The sequence below is a fragment of the Ostrinia furnacalis genome, unplaced genomic scaffold (assembly GCF_004193835.3).
Source record: "Ostrinia furnacalis isolate ACB-3 unplaced genomic scaffold, ASM419383v2 OfSCF4122, whole genome shotgun sequence".
NCBI classification, from domain to species: Eukaryota; Metazoa; Arthropoda; class Insecta; order Lepidoptera; family Crambidae; genus Ostrinia; species Ostrinia furnacalis.
The window spans coordinates 634,770-655,019 of record NW_021134361.1 but is presented as its reverse complement, the minus strand read 5'-3'; the positions used below and the strand labels follow the sequence as shown (position 1 = coordinate 655,019).

General features: G+C 37.1%; 1 protein-coding gene across 1 annotated transcript in view; it reads left to right on the top strand.

The window, feature by feature from the left end:
* The window catches only part of cbc (protein CLP1 homolog), a 32,378-nt gene that overhangs the window by 4,859 nt on the left and 7,269 nt on the right, over positions 1–20,250 (top strand). Inside the window, exons 2-3 of the mRNA XM_028312884.1 lie at positions 9,018–9,149; positions 9,680–9,811. Of these exons, the coding sequence (XP_028168685.1) occupies positions 9,018–9,149; positions 9,680–9,811 (264 nt within the window). The remainder of the gene's footprint in view (positions 1–9,017; positions 9,150–9,679; positions 9,812–20,250) is intronic.

Here is a 20,250-nt window from a genome sequence, read left to right as displayed (position 1 = left end):
CTAAAATATTTCTGACGTTCTGTGTGTATTCGCGGTCCAGTGGTCTGAGACAGAAGATAAATTTAGGTCAGCCGATATTCATTTACGAACAAAAGAGCACGGTTAGGCAACTCAAAAATTGCATAAACCTTACATAGATAACTTTTCAGGCCTAATAAATCGTGTGTGTTTTGTTAACCGCGTATAGTGTAATCATAGCTGATGTTTTGATATTTAATGGTTAATTCAAAATTTAATGCAATATTTAACCACGCCAAACTATCAGTTCTTCTACATATATGTTCTGATACGAGTAAGTTAATATTAAAGTAAAAAATGAAAGCTGATTATGGCACATAGAAGATACTTAGTGACCTGAGGTGGTGGGAGCCTGATGACCTGTAATACAGGTATACTAAATACCTAGCATAGGCATCAGAGTCAGACTCACACAAGAATAAACATCAAACGTATCTTATACATTCACTATGTAATTCTGTTCGATTTTTTGTGTGAGTAAAATAAAGATTTATTTATTATTTATTTATAAAATTTACTATTATAAGAACTTGGAAATGATACAATACCTACATTTGATTCATTTTACAATCAAAAAGTAACGAAAATAATCGAAAGAGTATTCCAAATAAAAGTGTCTCCGGGTCCCGACGATGCGACAATACCAGCTGTATTTCCTCGCTGAATACAAAATATCAGCTTTTGACCGAGAAAAAAGCTTTTAACTTTCATTCCAATTGTATTTAAGTATCGACATTGAAACAGGCTTCCAACACCAACCAATTGTATTTTTCAGTAATATTCTTCACAAAGGGAAACATCTAACGTTTTTAATTGCGCTCCGTTTAAGAACGAAGCCACAAAGTGTCGCAATAAGTCTTAAAACATAACAACGCACAGTAAATTTTAAGATTGCCGTAATATATTTGTACCATAAAAATAATAAGGCCATAAAAGTGTCCTGCTCGAGCCAGCAAATCAAAGGCCGAGTGGTATAACCTGCCAAATTAAGAATTTATCTTTTGCAGGTGTACAGTAGTGAGGGGATATTTTTCTCGATTATTCACTGTCGTTTCGTTTCAGCGAGTCGGCGTGAGATCCCCGGGGAAGTTTTTCAATTTATGTAAAGACGTCAAATAACAACAAAGAGCCGTAATTCATAGTTATCTGGAGGAGCGAGAAAATGAAGAGCTGGACCGAGAGGCGCGTCGCGTTCAATAAAATTATATTACCTAGAGACAATCGACTTTTGCAGAAAAGCGAGCGTGGTTTATGCAAACCCAATAATGTGCTGCCTTAATTAACTACCTTTACTTTTTACTCAGTAGAACATTGTTTTGGTCCTTAACTTTCTGTTCAATATTAATTCCGTTACGAAGAATAGGTAGAGACAACAAAACAACATTTAAACTAAAATGGTGTTATAATTGTTTTAATTTTATGAATACGGGGGGGGGGGGGGTTAACCCTTTAAGAACTAAAGTAGCGGTATTATTTTGTAATCTACAAACAAAATGAAGGCCCATTTTATAGCTCATAGGAATTTATTGAGGTTAAAATCGCGGGTTTAAAGTCTCAATTAGCTTACATGGCGTATTAAGGGTCACTTAATTACAAAGGTCAGCAGTTGAATCTTGGTTGTCGGCCCATTTAACTTGTCAGTTTCGTTCTAATGACACTAACACCCAAGGAACTGTAATTCCTTTAGGGAAAACGGCGCCATGTCTTAAACCAGCCTACTTTTACACATACGTAAGTAATCTTCTTTTGAAAGTGTGAGTCTTAAACACATGGTAGGTACGTAGTGTATTCTTTGGGATGGGAATATTGTTCGTGAAATAAAATATTTTCTTATGTCCAATCTTGTGAATGACGTATTTCTGCTGCATCTCGTCTCAGAGTTAATTTATGAGTACGATATCTCGACTAAAACTTTGGTAATAATTTTCCCAGCAATTTGTTTTGAGTTCGTTCTTTTATAACCTGTTGTGAGGTACGATGTTATTGGTGTCCAGGTGTCGGGCTCGTAAAATGAGAACGTGAGCTGTGATTTATCAAGAGATATTGTGCTAAAAGCAGGCCAGGTTATAAAAGAAATTAAATCACAAAGTGTTTGCAGAATCCCATCTTGAATTATTATTATTTTTACAATATTACCTAATTATTCCACTTCAGATTCAAGACAAACGGAACCAGTACTATTTTTTTAATAGGCACTTAGCTATTCTATAAATATCGATAAAAATTGAAATGATTTCCATAATAACGTTGAGTTTTTTTAGATAATAATTTCAGAGCGTTATCTTTTGTAAAAACAAGGGATATTATTATATGCAGCCGTAAATAAAGAAATAACGGCGGGCATTGTCAGCTTGTCATCCATTGAAGCGATTTACCGCAAAATTTTCCGTGGATATAAAAATAAATAATCATCGCCTGCGCGTTCTAAAAAGATTTTTCTTTGAAAAGATAAGTGTTATTGAGTGTTCATTAATCAAACTTTAAGGGACACTTGTATTGTCCGTCGCTGCTTTAGTGTGCTGCATTTGCTTATTATTTACCGTGTACAATAGTTGAATGATTAACGACATTTTGAGCGCCGTTATCAATGGGGAGGCTCTGTAATATTTTATGAGAATCTTGACGAATTCTCTTTTTGATTACCTGTTAGAAATACAACGAACGGAAAAATGTTTGAGGAAAGTTTTTAAATTATGGTGGTGATAAAACCTGTGAGAGTTTTTTTTAGAGTAGCTGAGTTCTGAATGGCTTTATTCATCATTCTATAAAATGGACGTTAAATTGTTTATATCCTATAAGTACTGAGTTTGTATGTAGTCACTTTGATTGTGTGGCCATCTATAGATTTAAATGTATAACTGGCATAACGAACGAGGTCTAATATATTTCAATTTCTTAGGTTGTGTTGGCTTATTTACTTAATTAACATCAAATCAAATATACAAAACAAAGGCCTGTTTTACGAAAAACCCAGCCTCTGTCTTTGAACGGACGACGGTACATCAAGCTCATCACATAGCTGTGATTTGGCAGCCAAAATCTATAGCCTGATGTGCTGCTGCGTCAAAATAAATCCTTTCGCTGTACAAATGTGATTGATTGATTAAAGTGCTACATTGTGCCGTCAGTCGTTAGCCAAAGCGTGTTATCGACGCGCCCGGGTGCAATGCCAGCCACTAATGCAATTACTTGATGAGCTTAGAGACCTCTATAACTAAGTTTGATTGTGCATATAGCCTTGATAAGGTTTGACTTTTGCAAAGATTATCTTTATTATTATTACTTTCGTTCGTTTCAGCCAAATAACCTCCACTGCTGGACAAAGGAAAAAAAAACCATAGCGACCGGTCCTGCGCCGCCCGCATCCAGGCTCTCCTCACGAACTTCACCAGACCTAGTGAGGGGCTTGTCCACGCTATCGTCGTATACGTCTTCAGGCCCGTGGTCGCCACTCGAGAACTATTCTGCCCCAACGGCTATCATCTCTACGAGCCCCGCCCACTGCCACTTGATTTCTCTGTCCGCCGATAGTGATCGTAGTGTCAGATGCTCATAAACGTCAACAAGTCTGACAAACAAAATTACACCCCATACCTAGGTAGGTACTATCTTGTTACAAGTTACTTATATTTCTATCTTCTTCGAGAAAACTTGCGGTGTCGAGTGACTGTTTCGGGGAAAACATTTACTTGGGGACAATGTGTTAGTCGGCAGGCAATAGAAAATACACGCTCTCGAATTTCCACACATTGTCATGAAAATTGCTTGTGATGGTTGCTATATTAAATTACAACGCACGATTGTTTTGTTCAGTGTTTAGGTAAATATTTTATGAGGCATTCTTCTTAAAGATAAAGATAAAGATAAAGATAAAGATATTTATTTGCAAGAATAGGTAAGTACAGGTTATTGTTGATGTTACATGTATTAAGGACTCTATTCTGTTAAAATATTTTAACATGCAAATTTACGGGTAAGGAATTCCCGAACACTGTAGAAACAAACAGTAGTCAGCCATTCCCGAAGCTTTTTCAACATCAATTTTGTAGGGCCATTTTTATATACATCAGGAATTTTGTTATACACCTCAACACACATGCAGTAACAATTTTTCTTAATAAGTGAAGTTCTTGGGCAAAAGGAAAGAGCTAGCCTATCTGAAGACCTTGTGTTTCTGGGGTACACTTCAGCCGCGGTTTGGAACAGTTCTGGATGTTGTCTTACAAACTTAAAGATTTCTAATATATACATTCCAGGTACAGTAAGTATGCCCAGTTTGATGAATAATGGCTTACACGGTTCATATGGCCCTTTACAGCATAAAGCTCGCACACATTTTTTCTGAGCTATAAATACCCTCTGTATATCTGTGCTGTTACCCCAGATTATAAGCCCGTAATTTATAATGGAGGCTACATAGCCGTAATAAGCACTTAATGATACACTCAGTGAAGTGATTCCTGTTAGTCTTCGAAGGACGTAAACAAATCTGTTTATTCTTTTACATAAATTATCCACGTGGCATGTAAAGTTTAAAGCACCTTTTTTGTATATAGGTTTAACTATAGAACGCTTCAGTATATCAGGAAACTGTCCTGTTTCAAAGGAAAGGTTTATTAGATAGGTTAGTATAGGGGTTATTTCGTATTTACAGTATTGTAGGATTTTTGTGGAGATTTCATCATATCCACATGCATTGGATTTTTTTAACGATTGAATAATTCTAGAGGTTTCTTCATTACTTAAGGGTTCTAAAAACATCGAATTGGTGATTGGATTAATGTCAAGTTGTATTTTTTTTCTAATTTCCTTGTCATAGTTATATTTGTTGTTACATAAGCCTATATAGTAGTCATTGAATAGTTCAGCTATTTTTGGTGTACTTGTTATTGTAATGCCGTTATTATTTATTTTAGGTATACCATGTCTTATTGGGTGGGCTTCTGTTTCACTTTTTATAATTTTCCATGAGGCTTTACATTTGTTTTGGCTACCAATTAAAATTTTGTCATTCAAGTTTTTCTGTGCCTTGTATATGCATTTTTTTAGTATTTTGGAATATCTTAAGTACAATTGCTTGTCAGTTTTGTCAGCATTTCTATTATAAGATGCAAAGCGTAGCAATCGTTTCCTCTTGGTAGATATCCTGAGGCCTTTAGTTATCCACTTTTGCTTAAGAGGTCTGTTGCTTTGCTTCAGTTTTACTTTCGGAAAGCATAAATTATAAAGTAAGCACAAAATTTCGTGAAAATTATCGAATGCTTTATTTGTATCCTCCTCTTGGTATACGTTAAGAAATGAAAGTGATCTTAAATAGTTACGAAATTTTATTTGATTTTCGATACTAAGATCCCTTTTAAAAATCTTCTATCGAATAAAGATGGGCTTGCGATTTGTGATATTTCTAGGACCTATTTTACTCGTATATCTCAATTTTGGTACTATTGGTGCGTTACATTTGTTATTGAGAAAACTTTTCGAGAGGATTGATATTTTTTTTGCCGAAACGTATTTATTAGAAATCTGTGAAAGTAGGTACATTATTACAAAATTTGTGGTCACACGACATACTTACCCCATCCAGGCCAATAAAACCGGCTGGATATATGAAATTAGCTCTAGTGGTCAAGTAACCATGTCATATAATGGGGGCATAAGTAGATATGTTTCGCCACAAACAGAAATACAATAATGGTACTTCAAAAAGCGGAACATCCTGTTGTTTTTCATTCGTAAAGTGCTCCACGTCTAGCACTGTTATCCGTTCTCATATTTAATTTAAAACTATGCCGTGGCCTGTCCGCTCTGAGCACTATAATTTATTTATCTGTCTGTTCACTGTTGGGGCCTGTGGTTAGCTGTGCGTTCCCACGCAAATTTCAGCTTTACGCACACCCAAATAAGAACAAAGAATTGTCACTTAAACTTCGGGCAACTTACTTAGGTACTTTACTTTCTCGGAATTGTAAATTAATCTTTGAATTGTTTTGGTTCAGTCATCAAGATACCGTAAAGTTCGTTCATGTTCCTTTTTCAATAAAACATCGGTCAGAGACGGGAATAGAAATCGTTTTGGTATTGGGAATCGTGTTTTGATTTAATTTTACTGTGCAAAATTACTTTGCCTCTCTTTTGTTTGATGTTTCATTTAGTTATATGGACGTTGGACTGACATGGATTGGTTAGAGCTTGCCAAACTGGTAGATTTTATATTTCTGTGAATCAAATCGACATTGATACGAATGTTTGTTTGTTTGTTATAGCGATCCGCAGTATATTCTTTATTCATCTTTTACTCGTATATTCTCTATTCTGTGATTCTTCGAGAATTTCATGGCAGTAGTACAAAAGAACGAAATCCGACAAACCCCATCAAACAATTTGAACATCATTTCCATAGCGCGTTAAAAAGTTAACATCAGGCTCTGTCGTGTGGCAGTCGTCCGCAAATAAAGGCATTGTAACTTTTCGCGGTTAATTCAAAGCGAAGGACGAAGCCGAAACGCGGGGCGTCTCCACACTCCTTTATCCGTTTAATATTATGGAGGCAAACACAGAGGGAAACGACAGCATTTGTCTTCGGAGGAAATATGAGGCGCGAGCTGTGGAATAAAGTAATGCCTCTTTAAATATAAATTACTCTGGAATCGCACCGGGTCTTCCGTCCTTAGACAAATGACCTGCCTAGCTTAGAATACGGACATTAAATCGTATTATGCATGAAATAAAATTACAATTCGCTCAGAAGTAGCAGGTACAGTAACAGTTTCAAATTATGGAGATATGTATTGTTATTATTCAACCCATTGTACAAGCGTGTCATAAGGTAATAATGAACAAGAGTGAAGTCGTATTGAATTGGATGGGCTGAAATTAATATGCTCGGTGGAAATTCACCGTATTTCTTAAGGTACTAGGTGCGGTATAAGCTCATCAAGATAAATGTGGCACTGTACCATCTTAGTCGGTTGTAATAGATGCTATTTTGCAGCAAAAATAATACCTGACAGTAGATTATGGTCCTAAATCGTTTGATACTATCAAGTTTTGTATTAGCAGTTAGCAATTAATAATGCTTTTAAAATTACTCTGCCTATTGCTTTAAAATTAAAATTGGTCTTATGAAAAAATTATATTAAAAAATAGTGGAACCAAAACTACACAAAAATAGTGTATGTATCCGAATATTTGGAAGGTTTATTTTGATGACTTCGTACTGCGGAGGTCAATAGCGGCCCTGGCCCGGGAAAACACTTAGCCGAAATGGGCCGATACGTAATAAAATTAAATTTATTACGAGCGCTTAGTGATAAATTATTGTTATCAGTGCGCTGGAACACGAGGCTTAATGTTTGGTTAGAAATCAACGTTCCCTCAATGTTGCCCTCTATAAAATTAATAACGGTCTGGGTGCAAAATAAATGGCCTAGGTACATTACTACTTAATGTATTTGTGTCTTGCCAGTGCAGCAGTGTCAAGTAAAAAACGGGGAAAATTACTTGCAAGGAATGTATTGTGATCTCCGTAAAGCTGCAAAAAAGTTCTTTATGATTCGAGATTTTTTCTTCAGTTTTTTTGGGGTTTTAGTTGGTCAAAACCACAAAAGATGAAAAACCTAAAGTATTTGCTATATCAATTGCGATAGCATGTAACAGAGCTAGAATACCTATTTACCAAGAAAGCTCTACCTTGGAAGCAGGAAAAACGTTGAATTGATATATTAATAAAAAACAAGATGTCACCGACACAATTCAATGACCATTACCGTATGTATTGTATCTGCGAAGGAAGGAGGCAAGAGTTATAGCATCGTTCCGAACGTGAAATTGCCCCATGCTCTGTGTGAAACGAGTTTTTTCGAATTTATAACAGCTTTATCATATTTATGGACATAATAACAGCGTGAAATAATCCCACAGGATGATTTTTTTCAATTAGTTTGCTATTCTATTACGATTAATTACGCTAATACAAAATCAATACGCGGATGTTTGGGGCTTATGAATTATACTTCGCTTTGTCTACGGCATTAGCAAAATGGGTAGAAATTAATAATGTCTCTTTGTCTTATGTTATCATAGATCTATCAATATCACGAAATCCGGGAAGCTATGAGGTGGAAATTGATATCCATAGAAGCATTATAATATGCATAGCATTAAATTATCAGCGGGTAATAGTATAATAATAGTATTGCTTCAATAGGGGATACACGGATGAGATGATGTAAGTAGTTAAAGTTAAGTAAAACAACAATATATTAACGATATATTTTTTTTCCAACTTAGGACAAGCTTTATGTTACTATTTGTATCCGCTTTGGTTAGGGCTTAGTAATTGTACAAAAAAATTGATCTCGTCTTTATGAACCTAAACCATTTTGAACGAGACGGCTCATTATAACTTCGGAGTTGTAACTAAAGTTGTTAGGTACAACCCACACGATAGAATAAAAGTAAATATTGAACACTATAATCTCTGTTTAACGAAATAATTAATGGAAAAGCAAGGACCTTCATCAACTTTTAAATTGATTCCGTTTGAAGTCAGCATTGATAAGTATCTCCAGAAGAATCTCATCCGTAAATGGATGAGCTGGGTGCGGAAAGTTGTTTGTGTGTTTACCCCAAAAGTTACTCTCACAGGTGCGTCGTGCGTACTCTCGCTCTACTGAGCGGGACTCGGTACCCTGATGAACACTAATTAGATGAATCTTAATTAGTTCATTCTTAAGGTATAGGTTGAATATTTTCTCGAGAATTTCACGTTCATCCGAATGGTATAATTACAAGCGAAATCTCAATTGAAAATGCGTTCACTAGTTATCCAATTTTTGCGAACGCAGGTGAAGTGTCATACAGCCAGAGTAAATACAAATGAGTAGGTCAACTTCATAGGAANAAACGCTCTTAAATAAATAAATAAAATAAATTAATTTCTGATTAAGGTATTCTAAACTCCAACTTCTTGCTAAAGATTTGCTAAAAACTAATTTTAGAAGAAGCTAAATGTAGATAATTTGTTGCAGGTTGACGTTATCCTAGTCCTAGACAATGAAAGACTGTTCATTGAATTGAAGAGAGACATGCCAAAGTTCGTCAAAGTGGTCTACCTGCCGAAAAGTGGAGGTGTAAGTATTATTTTACTAATTTTATCAATTTAGGATGTATGGAAATTCAGGTTATGCAAGAGATTCTTCATGGAAACTAGTTTATTTTCGGTACATTATTTATTATTTTCTTTCCCCTTTAAATGCAATCTGCCATCCATAACCATAATTAGATGATGTCTGGGAGTGGAGGATTTAATTGTTGTTCCATTAAATAGCACCATCTATTGGTGGAAGCTCTTCAGTTTCTTTTATTGAGCTCCAGGCTGACCCATATTTTGAGGCGTTTTGTGTCTGTTTGCAACAGGTATTTAGTCAATGCGTGGACTATAATGCACATCATTTCAGCCATAGGACGTCCACTGCTGAACATAGGCCTCCCCCAATGATTTCCACAAAGGCCGGTTGGTAGCAGCCTGCATCCAGCGCCTTCCCGCTACATTTATGAGGTCGTGGGTCCACCTTGTGGGTGGACCTCCTACGTTAGGCTTTCCTCCACTCCAGAACAGTAATTAATTAATCAATGGACAATAATTAACTAAATTTTTCAGGTCGTGGAACGATCCGATACGCAGCGAGCGGAGAGCCGTGACGCTCGAGTGAGAGAATACTTCTACGGCAAGCGCACGCCCTACTACCCGCATTCCTTCGACGTCAAGTTCAGCGATCTCAAGATATACAAGGTTAGTTGGAGTCGATATTGTTTTTTGATGTGCTCCCTTACTATAGGCCTCATCAATCATCATCATCAACAGCCCTTTACAGTCCACTGCTGGACTATGAGCCTCCTCCACTATAGTGGAGGGTTTTGCCATAATCTCCACGCTTGGCAGGCGGGTTGGAGATCGCAGTTTAAAAGATTGATGTTTTTCAAAGAGCGCTGCTGCCCGTTCTCTGTTTGACTATAGGCCTATTTTATTATAATATTTAGGCTTCTAATAAGGCTTATGCCGCATAAAAATTCTCAAGATCACCCAAAGGGACGTATTTTTTTTTCAAGTCAAAAATTAAGTTTTAAAAGGACTCATTTTGATTAAAAATTCTTCGACTTACTACTCTATTTTACCGGTCATTCTGGAAATCATTGGGAAGGCCTTTGTCCAGCAGTCGTCAGCAGCAGGACGTCATTTGAACGAACTATACTATTTGTCAGTGGTGTGAGTGATGTGTATTGTAACCAGAATTCAGCCACAAAACTTTTCTTCCTACACAAGTATCTGCGTATTAGTATCCAGGATTCTACTATAGTCTGGTCGCCGACCACGTAGAATTTCGTCCAATGCTCGCACACTCACTGCGGGCGCCAGTCGCACAGTCGCGACAGCAATATAATTACGCGCGAGCGATAAAGATGAGTAGCATGGGGTCATTGGACGAAATTCTACGTGCTCGGAGACCGGGCTTTATAAACATGCACTTTTTTCTTTCCGTCTTCATTCATATGCCATGGTAGGGCAAGCTATATTTGGGAGGTGTATAAGTGCCCTAGAAAGGGCCTATAGGGCTGACACTGTGTAGGTTTGTTGTTGACACGAAAAGAAGAAGGGCCTATCATCAACAGCCCTTTACAGTCCACTGCTGGACTATGAGCCTCCTCCACTATAGTGGTGGGTTTTGCCATAATCTCCACGCTTGGCAGGCGGGTTGGAGATCGCAGTTTAAAAGATTGATGTTTTTCAGAGAGCGCTGCTGCCCGTTCTCTGTTTGACTATAGGCCTATTTTATTATAATATTTAGGCTTCTAATAAGGCTTATGCCGCATAAAAATGCTCAAGATCACCCAAAGGGACGGATTTTTTTTTAAGTCAAAAATTAAGTTTTAAAAGGACTCATTTTGATTAAAAATTCTTCGACTTACTACTCTATTTTACCGGTCATTCTGGAAATCATTGGGGAGGCCTTTGTCCAGCAGTCGTCAGCAGCAGGACGTCATTTGAACGAACTATACTATTTGTCAGTGGTGTGAGTGATGTATATTGTAACCAGAATTCAGCCACAAAACTTTTCTTCCTACACAAGTATCTGCGTATTTGTATCCAGGATTCTACTATAGTCTGGTCGCCGACCACGTAGAATTTCGTCCAATGCTCGCACACTCACTGCGGGCGCCAGTCGCACAGTCGCGACAGCAATATAATTACGCGCGAGCGATAAGGATGGGTAGCATGGGGTCATTGGACGAAATTCTACGTGCTCGGAGACCGGGCTTTATAAACATGCACTTTTTTCTTTCCGTCTTCATTAATATACCATGGTAGGGCAAGCTATATTTGGGACGTGTATAAGTGCCCTANGGACGTGGAGAGGGTCATTAATTATACGTATATTTTCTACTTTGCCGAACATTAGCTCGAGAACGGTTTGTCCAAAACATATGAATTTGGTCTTATTCAATGCAGGATTAAGTGCCCTTCAACCGTCATGAAGACCACTTTTTGATAGGGTAAGTCCTTTACGCGGTATAACCGGAAAACCGAAAAAATGCCTCTTTCGGGGGCCCCCACCACTTAAGCACAACTCCGTCGAAGTCGAAAACTTAGGAGAGTCTTAATGGGCAACCAATGAAGCCATTAAAACAATAAAATCTTTTGTAGGAATTATTTCCGATTTAAAAGCTAATTCTACTGGACTATATTCATTGAAGTGCCTACTTACTGTTATTTAATGCATGAAGTACCTAATTCCATTATATCTACTAATCTATACATTTGTCCAACAAACGTGTTTATTATACAAACTATTGGCTACACAGTACAGTCAATCGCATAGCATCCGCGCCGGTGTAATCGACCGTGACTCCCCAACTTATAGCAATGGTACCCCACTTCTGTAGGGTAGTTTTAGGTTATTGGTTGTTTCGGTGCTAACACGACGGTGTAGCTAGTTTAGTTCCCGACAAATTTGGAAGGGGCAGAGTGAAATTGAAGGTGCAAAAGTTGTTTCTGAATTTTCTTTGTTCGAAAATTGTGTGTTGGTGTAGTTTGGAAATTGTGTCAATTGTGTTTAAACCGCTTGATTTACCTATTGTGTAAAAATCGCTAAGCTAAGTGACAGTGTCAATGAGGCCCCCTCGATCTGGTCAGCGTGAAGAGTGTTGACTAAATCCTCCATTTGCCTCCGGAAAATTAGGGTCTAAAATGAAGTGGCAGTGTTGGGGCACGTAGCTTGTAGAACTGATGATCGTTGGGTTACAACAGTTCTCGAGCAGCTCATGACCGGTTATTTATGATTGTTTATTAATCAAAGCGGTCCAGAAGCTTATGAGTTCAATTTCTAAATAAGACAAACAAAGTAGAAATAAACCAACCTCATTAGAATTTGTAATCTACATCATTATTTTTTTGTTTTGTTTTGTATTTAGATACGAGCGTCACTAAGAATCGAACCAAACATCAAGTCAACGTAATAGTTTATTCGATTTTCCACACCGCCACCCCTTATTCAATATGTCCGATCCGCCCTTACGGCTCGTCGATTGTGTCGGAACACGCCAAACGGGAATCAGTTGGGATCAATCACCAGTCGACACTCATTTGTGAACTTGTCTGAGCATGTCTTTCAGCGTTTGCGACCTTGTAGTACTAGTAGCTCTTTCGCCTGAGGCTAAAAGTAATTTTAAGAAGTGTTAAGAATAGGTGTTCCATCATTTTTATATCACGTTACTTCAATTACTCGTATTCTTTGCTCTACCTGGGAGTTGAATCGATACCAAAGAGCACAAGTCCTTAACTATTAGGTTGAGTTGCACCACCTAACTTTAACGGTAACTATAACGATAACCGGTGCTTTTTGTATGGAGTCTGACAGATTTTTGACGTTTCTCAAAATTAAAATAAGATGGTGCAAATCGTCATCATTTAAGCCATAGGACATCCACTGCTGAACATAGGCAGCCTCCAATGACCCAATGATGTCCATGTTGACCGGTTGGTAGCGCCCTGCGTCCAGCGCCTTCCTGCTACCTAACTTTATGATGTCGTCGGTCCACCTTGTGGGTGGACGTCCCACGCTGCGTTTTCCAGTATGCGGCCTCCACTCCAGAACCTTGCTGCCCCATCGGCCGTCAGTTCTGCGTACTATGAATTCTGTTTCAAGTTTTAATTATCTATAATTAGCGTACGAATTCTGTTTTCTTTTAATGATCTATAATTACAGTTTATTTTCCACCCCAAGTACCTACTACGAAGTCTCTCATTTCGCATGACTTAAAAATATTATTCGCAATACAAAACTCACGTCAGTCTGTCTGTTGCCAATGATCTATACCTCCCACTCGAGCAAAATGACAGCGGAGAGCATTCAATCTTTCAACCGCCATAATTATCGTCAGATATCCTCTTCGAGGCGGGACCGAGATGTCAGGATGGCTGGAAATGTCAAAAAGCTATATTAAAAACGTCAAAACTTGATCATATTAATGAGCCTTTTAATTTTGCTCACAAAACTTGGCACTCTGTAATATTCAAATTAAATATATTTTGTTGTATGATTGTGTAAGATAGTCGCGCCTTTTGCATTTTATCTAAAAATATTGGAAGAATAAAAAAATGCAAGACATTCACAGCTGCGTCCTCATTTTGGTCTTTTAGTTACTTACATAATTACAATGATAATATCGGAACTACAGACTCGACACAAGGATTATTGGTAACTAACCGAACTATTCACAATGGTGCAGTGGTAACTCTACGACATAATAATATGTGAAGCAAAAAATTATAAGGAACAATCAAAATCGAACGTAATTTTTTTTTGGATACTACTTAATGAGATTCATAAAGGCTCCTTAAACTCGTATAAGAGCACTTGACCATTTGTAACAAATAATTTATCATATTGTTTTAAACTTTCATGACACATAACAATTATTATTGACGGGATTGCTACCATGTAGGTACCTAAATTTTGAACAGTACTTACTGAAATATTGGAAACTCAAAATTAAGGTTCATGGTAGCAATCCCGTCTATATAATAATTACTAATTTATTAGTCTAAACAAATAAAGATTGTTTGATATTGAAAGCTATTTTGCTGGAATTTATTAATGATACTGTTAAGCCACATCCAGCGATTATACCTCACCCCCAGGTGTGCCCAACCCTCGGGTTCTCTTGAAAAAGTCTCAATAACTCGTCGCGCGGAACGCGAATGACATCATTAGTATATAAGTGGTATATATAGTATAGGAGTGGCGTGAAGAAAAGGCACACTATCTACATGGTGCTGCGCTTCCTATCGGAAGATACAGGATGGGTGGAAAAACGGAGAAATGAATAAAATAATAAGTTCTGAGAAAGCAGCACAAGAAACTCAGTCACTATTGTCAACAGCAGTGTGTTTACCATGAGTTTATATTAACCGATTGAGTCCCATAACGGCATTAATTAATGTCATAACAATTGATTATCTATTGTGTCTAGATTCGCGGAGCTTGAAGGATTAAACTAGCGTCCGCCCGCGACTTCGTATGCTTGGACCCGGTTTTACCCCCTAAGGGTTGAATTTTGGGAAATCCCGTCTTAGTGAGCACCTACGTTCTAAAAGGAACCCCCATGCAATATTTGAGACTTCTAGCACTTGTAGTTTCTGAGATTTCGTGATGAGTGAGTGAGTGAGTGAGTCAGTCAGTCAGTCAGTGACCTTTCGCTTATATAGATATACTCGCTAGCAGCTGCGAAAAAATATATGACTTATAATACAGTGTCCCTAGCGATTACTTTCAAGAACTAAAATCCTCATAGATTTTTTCACTCTCTATAGAGATTTTGTGTAGTGTAGGGAAGCTCATGGTAAACCTACAGAACTCAGTCATTGTAGATAGTTGTTATAAATATTTCTTAAGGTGGTAAGATTTATTTCAGCAGTTTTATTGTAAATTAATAATTTTTATTTAATTCACTCTTATTGATTACCTCATGACTTCTTAGTCATTGTGTAAAGAATGAAAGTAGACATTATTCGAAATCATTTAAAACACAGTCGTGTATGTTATTACGTAAACAGTAACGTCTATTAACAGTATGTTTATAGTTCTTATCACAATAATCATACAGTTCCAATTTCATTGCCATCCATCCTTAAACTCGTAAAAAGATAAATTCCTCATTTCCCAACACCCTGTACATAAAGTATTGGATAGATAATAACAGCATTTCGTACAAAAACTCCGCGGATGTCATTTCGTGGACTTACCGAAACTTGCCTCGCTATTTCCACTTTCACCCCCTGTTTTAGGGTTCAATTTCCCTTGGCACACCCTTGCTAGTCAAGTATAAGTACTAGACGTGATCATGCATCACTCGTCGAGGAGTGCCGAGGTATTTTGTAAGGTTTCTGCCCCAATGATGGAGATTTTAATAAGGAATCAATCTAAAGTGGTTTGAGTCGTTCGATGAAGTAGGCACTTGGAAGTTAAGTGATACACACTTTAGTGACAATAATTTTGTTGATATGAAATAAACACGATAATATTTACTAGTGATTTGAATGAAGTGTTCGTTCGAAGAAGTATCTAGTTACTTGGAAATTAATGTGATACACGATGACAACAATATTAATTATTTATATTTTTTTCTGTAACATTTTGGTATTGTTTTTATTTTGAGAAGCTGAAAGTTTTTTTTATCCGTAACGAGGAAGCTCTTGGCCTGTATGCCTGTATCTCGCCTGATGGTAAGTGATGATCAGGCCGAAGGTGGAAGCGAGCTTCACCCGGAATCCTCAACCACGGAGGAACTGGCTATCTTACCTCTAACTGTCGAAACACAACAATGCTGAACACACAACAATGTTGTCGTTCGATGAAGTAGGCATTTGGTCGACCATAATTACAGAAATAGAATTTTCACAAAACTTGGAACCAGCCTAATACTCAATCGCGATTTTGTTTCTGAACGTATCCTGTTTGACTACCAAATAATATAATACCCGACTTGTAGGATCAGTTTGTATGGGAAACTTAAGTTGTGTTTTTTATCGAAGTTTTCATACGAATCCTTAACTTTTTGATAAATATTCAATCGCCTTTGTTCATCAGTGATAATGTAAGATTCTAATGATATAATTTTTCAAATCGGTCCAGTAGTTTCAGAGCCTATTCAATGCAATGCAAACAAACAATCAAATATTTCCTCTATTGTCATTACACATAGATTAATTAATTGACTAGTAATTGAATAGCGTGAGTTCACAAGAATAGGTACTTAACATAGACAGTTTAATATCTCGTTCACTGGATCTAATCATAATGCATTACGAAATAGACAGTTTGACACCATACCCCAATAATTCGAAACCACAACTGTTTTAAAAGACCCTTCATTCTGGTCTTAAAAACTTAATTCATTTTAAATTACCTGTAAATTACGATTTTTGTTCGCATTGTAAATGTAAAAAGTAGTATAATTGAGTTGACAAAATAGTGACGTCACTTGCTTGTAGTGCCATACAAAATCTATGGGAGAGTTTCGTTTTGACAGTTTTAAAAAATACGTCAATTGACTGGTGGTGTCAACATGTCTATTGTCATTTTCATTTAGGATTTTTATTGTCATTTAGGATAGTTGTATTCAAGTACACATGTAGAGCACAGCATAGACCGTGGCGTGTCGTACGCACGTCTGTGTCAAGGTTGGTTCAGGTCGCCATTGCATGTGCATTAGGAGCGCTGCTTAGGGACACTGGAAGCAACATGCTTTAAATAAATCTTTAACTCTTTGCAACTCTTTATCCTTGAGATCGTCTTAACTATTGATTTCTATTGTGTCTCGATTTAAACCCTCGATTTAAATGGTAACCCTTCAAGTACCAGACTTGAAGGGTTACAAGCCTACGAAATACACTGGCTTTTGCCCTCGTAAATATACGTCTATAACAAAAAGTTAAAATTTTAACTACTTATGAATACTAAGGGCTGATTCTTCAATCGTCAGATATATTTTAATTGTAGAATAACCTTGTCATTTTGACATATTTCCCATACTAAAACTGTCAATGTGCCAAATTTATTCTTCAGTTTAATATTAATTCAGTTAAATAAAGCTTTCTACTAGTGAATTATGAAGTACATTATGACATTAAATATATTTCCTCTAAATCGGTTCCTTAGTTTCAGACATTAACTAATTCTTTCAATTAACTCACAATACAAACTTTACATCATAATAATAGTAACTAAGCAGAGTTTGTTCTATGATAGGTATCGATAAATAGACAATAAATTAATAAACTTTTACATTTACCCTACGAAAGACGTAATTTTAACAATATTTTTCCATTTTAATAATTCATTAATTCTATATCTATCTTTATTTTATAATTATCGAAACGTTTAATAATGACATTTCCACCAAACCCAATGTGTACATTAATTTCTTTTTAAACTATTAAGATCGTCGTTCTGTCTCCTTCCTAAAGTTGCTGTGCCCTAACTGGGTCCATATTGTATAACTGCCTAAATTGTAAGACCTAATGTGAATGCTAATGTGGTTATGCAATAAACGATTGAGTATTGAGACGTTAGTAAAATTGCACTCAGTGGACCTGCAATTGTGAAGGTCATAGAAAGCAGCTGGAAACGGTTGTAATAGGTTTTTGCTAGAAAATAGAAAAGACGCCATTCACACATAAAAATTTAAGCAACTTATAGGTCTACCTTCAGCAGCAGGACCTCCAACTGAAAATTGCGCTGTAACTATAAAAAAGTATAACGTGAACTCTTTTCTACACATTATAAATGTCTATTCTGACAGTTCCAGTACATCCTCGTATGTCTTCGAAGACAGTTGCCTGCCGTAATGGGGCGATAATGGCGGCGCTTCCGTGTCATAGTGACGCTAAATGACTACTTAGCCGGACTGGAATAGAACTGCAAGGCCTTTGTGAGTCTAGATTTATATGTCGTCTATTTCCTAAACCACTTGTGACTGATTTATATGCTTTGGGTGAAGGATAAAATAATGCCAGTCTTATTACAAAGCTATCTACAGAGAAAGTAGCTGAAATATGCCCTGAATAAAGATAAAATAACGCTGACGTTTTTTGGGCCTAAAAAAATCACTTTTCTAAATATATAAAAGGAGAAACTGACTGACTGACTGACAGATCAACGCACAGCCTAAACGGCTAAACGTAGGCACTTGAAATTTGGAAGGGACGTAGCTTAGGTAGGTACCGTAGAGGTGCACTAAGAAAGAAATTTCCGAAATTCCCACGGGAACGGGAATTAGCGGGAAAAACGGGATTCACGCGTACGAAGTCGTGGGCGGCCGCTAGTCTAGTATAATTTAGGACTTGAACCGACTAGGTGGACCGACGATCTGGTGAAGGTCGCGGGAGGTGCCTGGATGCGAGCGGCGCAGGACCGGTGTTTGTGGAAATCCTTAAGGGAGGCCTTTGTCCAGCAGTGGACGTCTTTCGGCTAAAACGAACGAACGAACGAGGACTTATTAAATTGTCGTGTGTAGTTACTCACAATTTTTGTTGCTTCCATAATGTAGTACCTAAATTTTCGTTACATCTTGAGTTGATACCTAATTAGGCACATTTTAACAGGCTATTTATATAAAAAAAATACTGGGCAGATGTCATAGCAGCATTTTAAAATTGAGATACCTACATTTCGTTTCAATTATTAATGAAGATCCATAGTTCAGTGTGCCTACCATGAGTTTACGATAGGTGAGCTCGCTAGCGATTACGTCAAAAAATTCTATGAAGATTTTATTTCTTGAAAGTGGCCGCTAGGGGCGCTGCACAATATGTCATACATTTAAATGTCATTTTTTTACGCAGTCGCTAGCGAGCACACCTAACGTAAACTCATGGTAGGCACACAGCTTGACCACAGATTTTAATCTAGTCCAATACAATTTTAATCCAATACAATTCATAGGTATTGTTTGACCGAACAATTGACCAGATTTTTTTTCTCACAATGATTTCGACGTATTCATTTTTAGTAACAAAATAGAGCTTTATTACTGACATCAAAATAGAACGATTCTTCAAAGGGGCATATCAGAGTTAACCTCACGATTCCAACAACCATCTATTAACCCTTGGCTGAACGGTTTTCCATGCAATTCACTTTAACGATCATCCTTCCAATCACTGCATTTCGCACGCTTCAGTTACAAATCAGCCTGTCATACCGAATTCCCGAAAACAATTCCAGCTGATTTCGATAAATAGTCGTCCATTTTATCTGTCTGTCTTCCTGCAGTGGCGTGACGGTAGTTAGTAATTTTGCTTGAAACATAAAAGTGAAATAGCATTCTGAAATATGGCCACAGTGGAGATACGCGTAGTAGACTCTAATAACCTCGTGGAAAATTCTGTAACAATTGCTTCGAGCTTAATACGTATTACATGGTTGTGATAGTATAATAGCATCCAGCATGAGTTTCATTTAGTTAAAATTTCCTTACCTTTTAAAGTGTCATCATTATCATCAGCCTATACACTTAACAGTGCATAGAAATTGATAAAGAATTCCCCAACTAGCGCCCTTTTACACTACCTTCTTCTTGTCGCATCTATAATAGCTTCTGTTAGCAACATTCTGTAAATCATCACTTAGTCGTCACCTATCTCGATGGTGTCTTTAGTCCGTGACTGAGTCGCGATCTCCATTCCAGAACTCATTTACACCAGGAGTTAAGTTCTTCTTAGATATGACCTGGCCTACTGCTTTATTGGCTTCAGCTTTCTAAGCCTGTGTGCTATGCCCATAACTCTGATTCTGTCTACCTACCAAGATCATTACTATCCTCCAAAGAATTTTCGAACAAACTTTAGTATTATTTGAGTATTTTTAGTGTAATGCTACTGAATGGACTTCAATTGTGCCATTGCATTTTAGACTTAGATTTGAAACTAATAAAACATTGATTAGCTTTCACTGGGGCTGAAATTGCCGAATCGATGCACGTCAAGCACGAGTAATAAGGTCACGGTACAACCTTCCGTCGTCTCTAACTATGCAAGTGAGTGTACACTGACGGACACCGATTTTGATTACTTGAAATTTTCATGAAAATTACTTATTAAATTTAAAAATAAAAACTTTTAATAAAAAAATTACACATTAAAACGTACTGGAATTAACTTCCTGCTTCTGT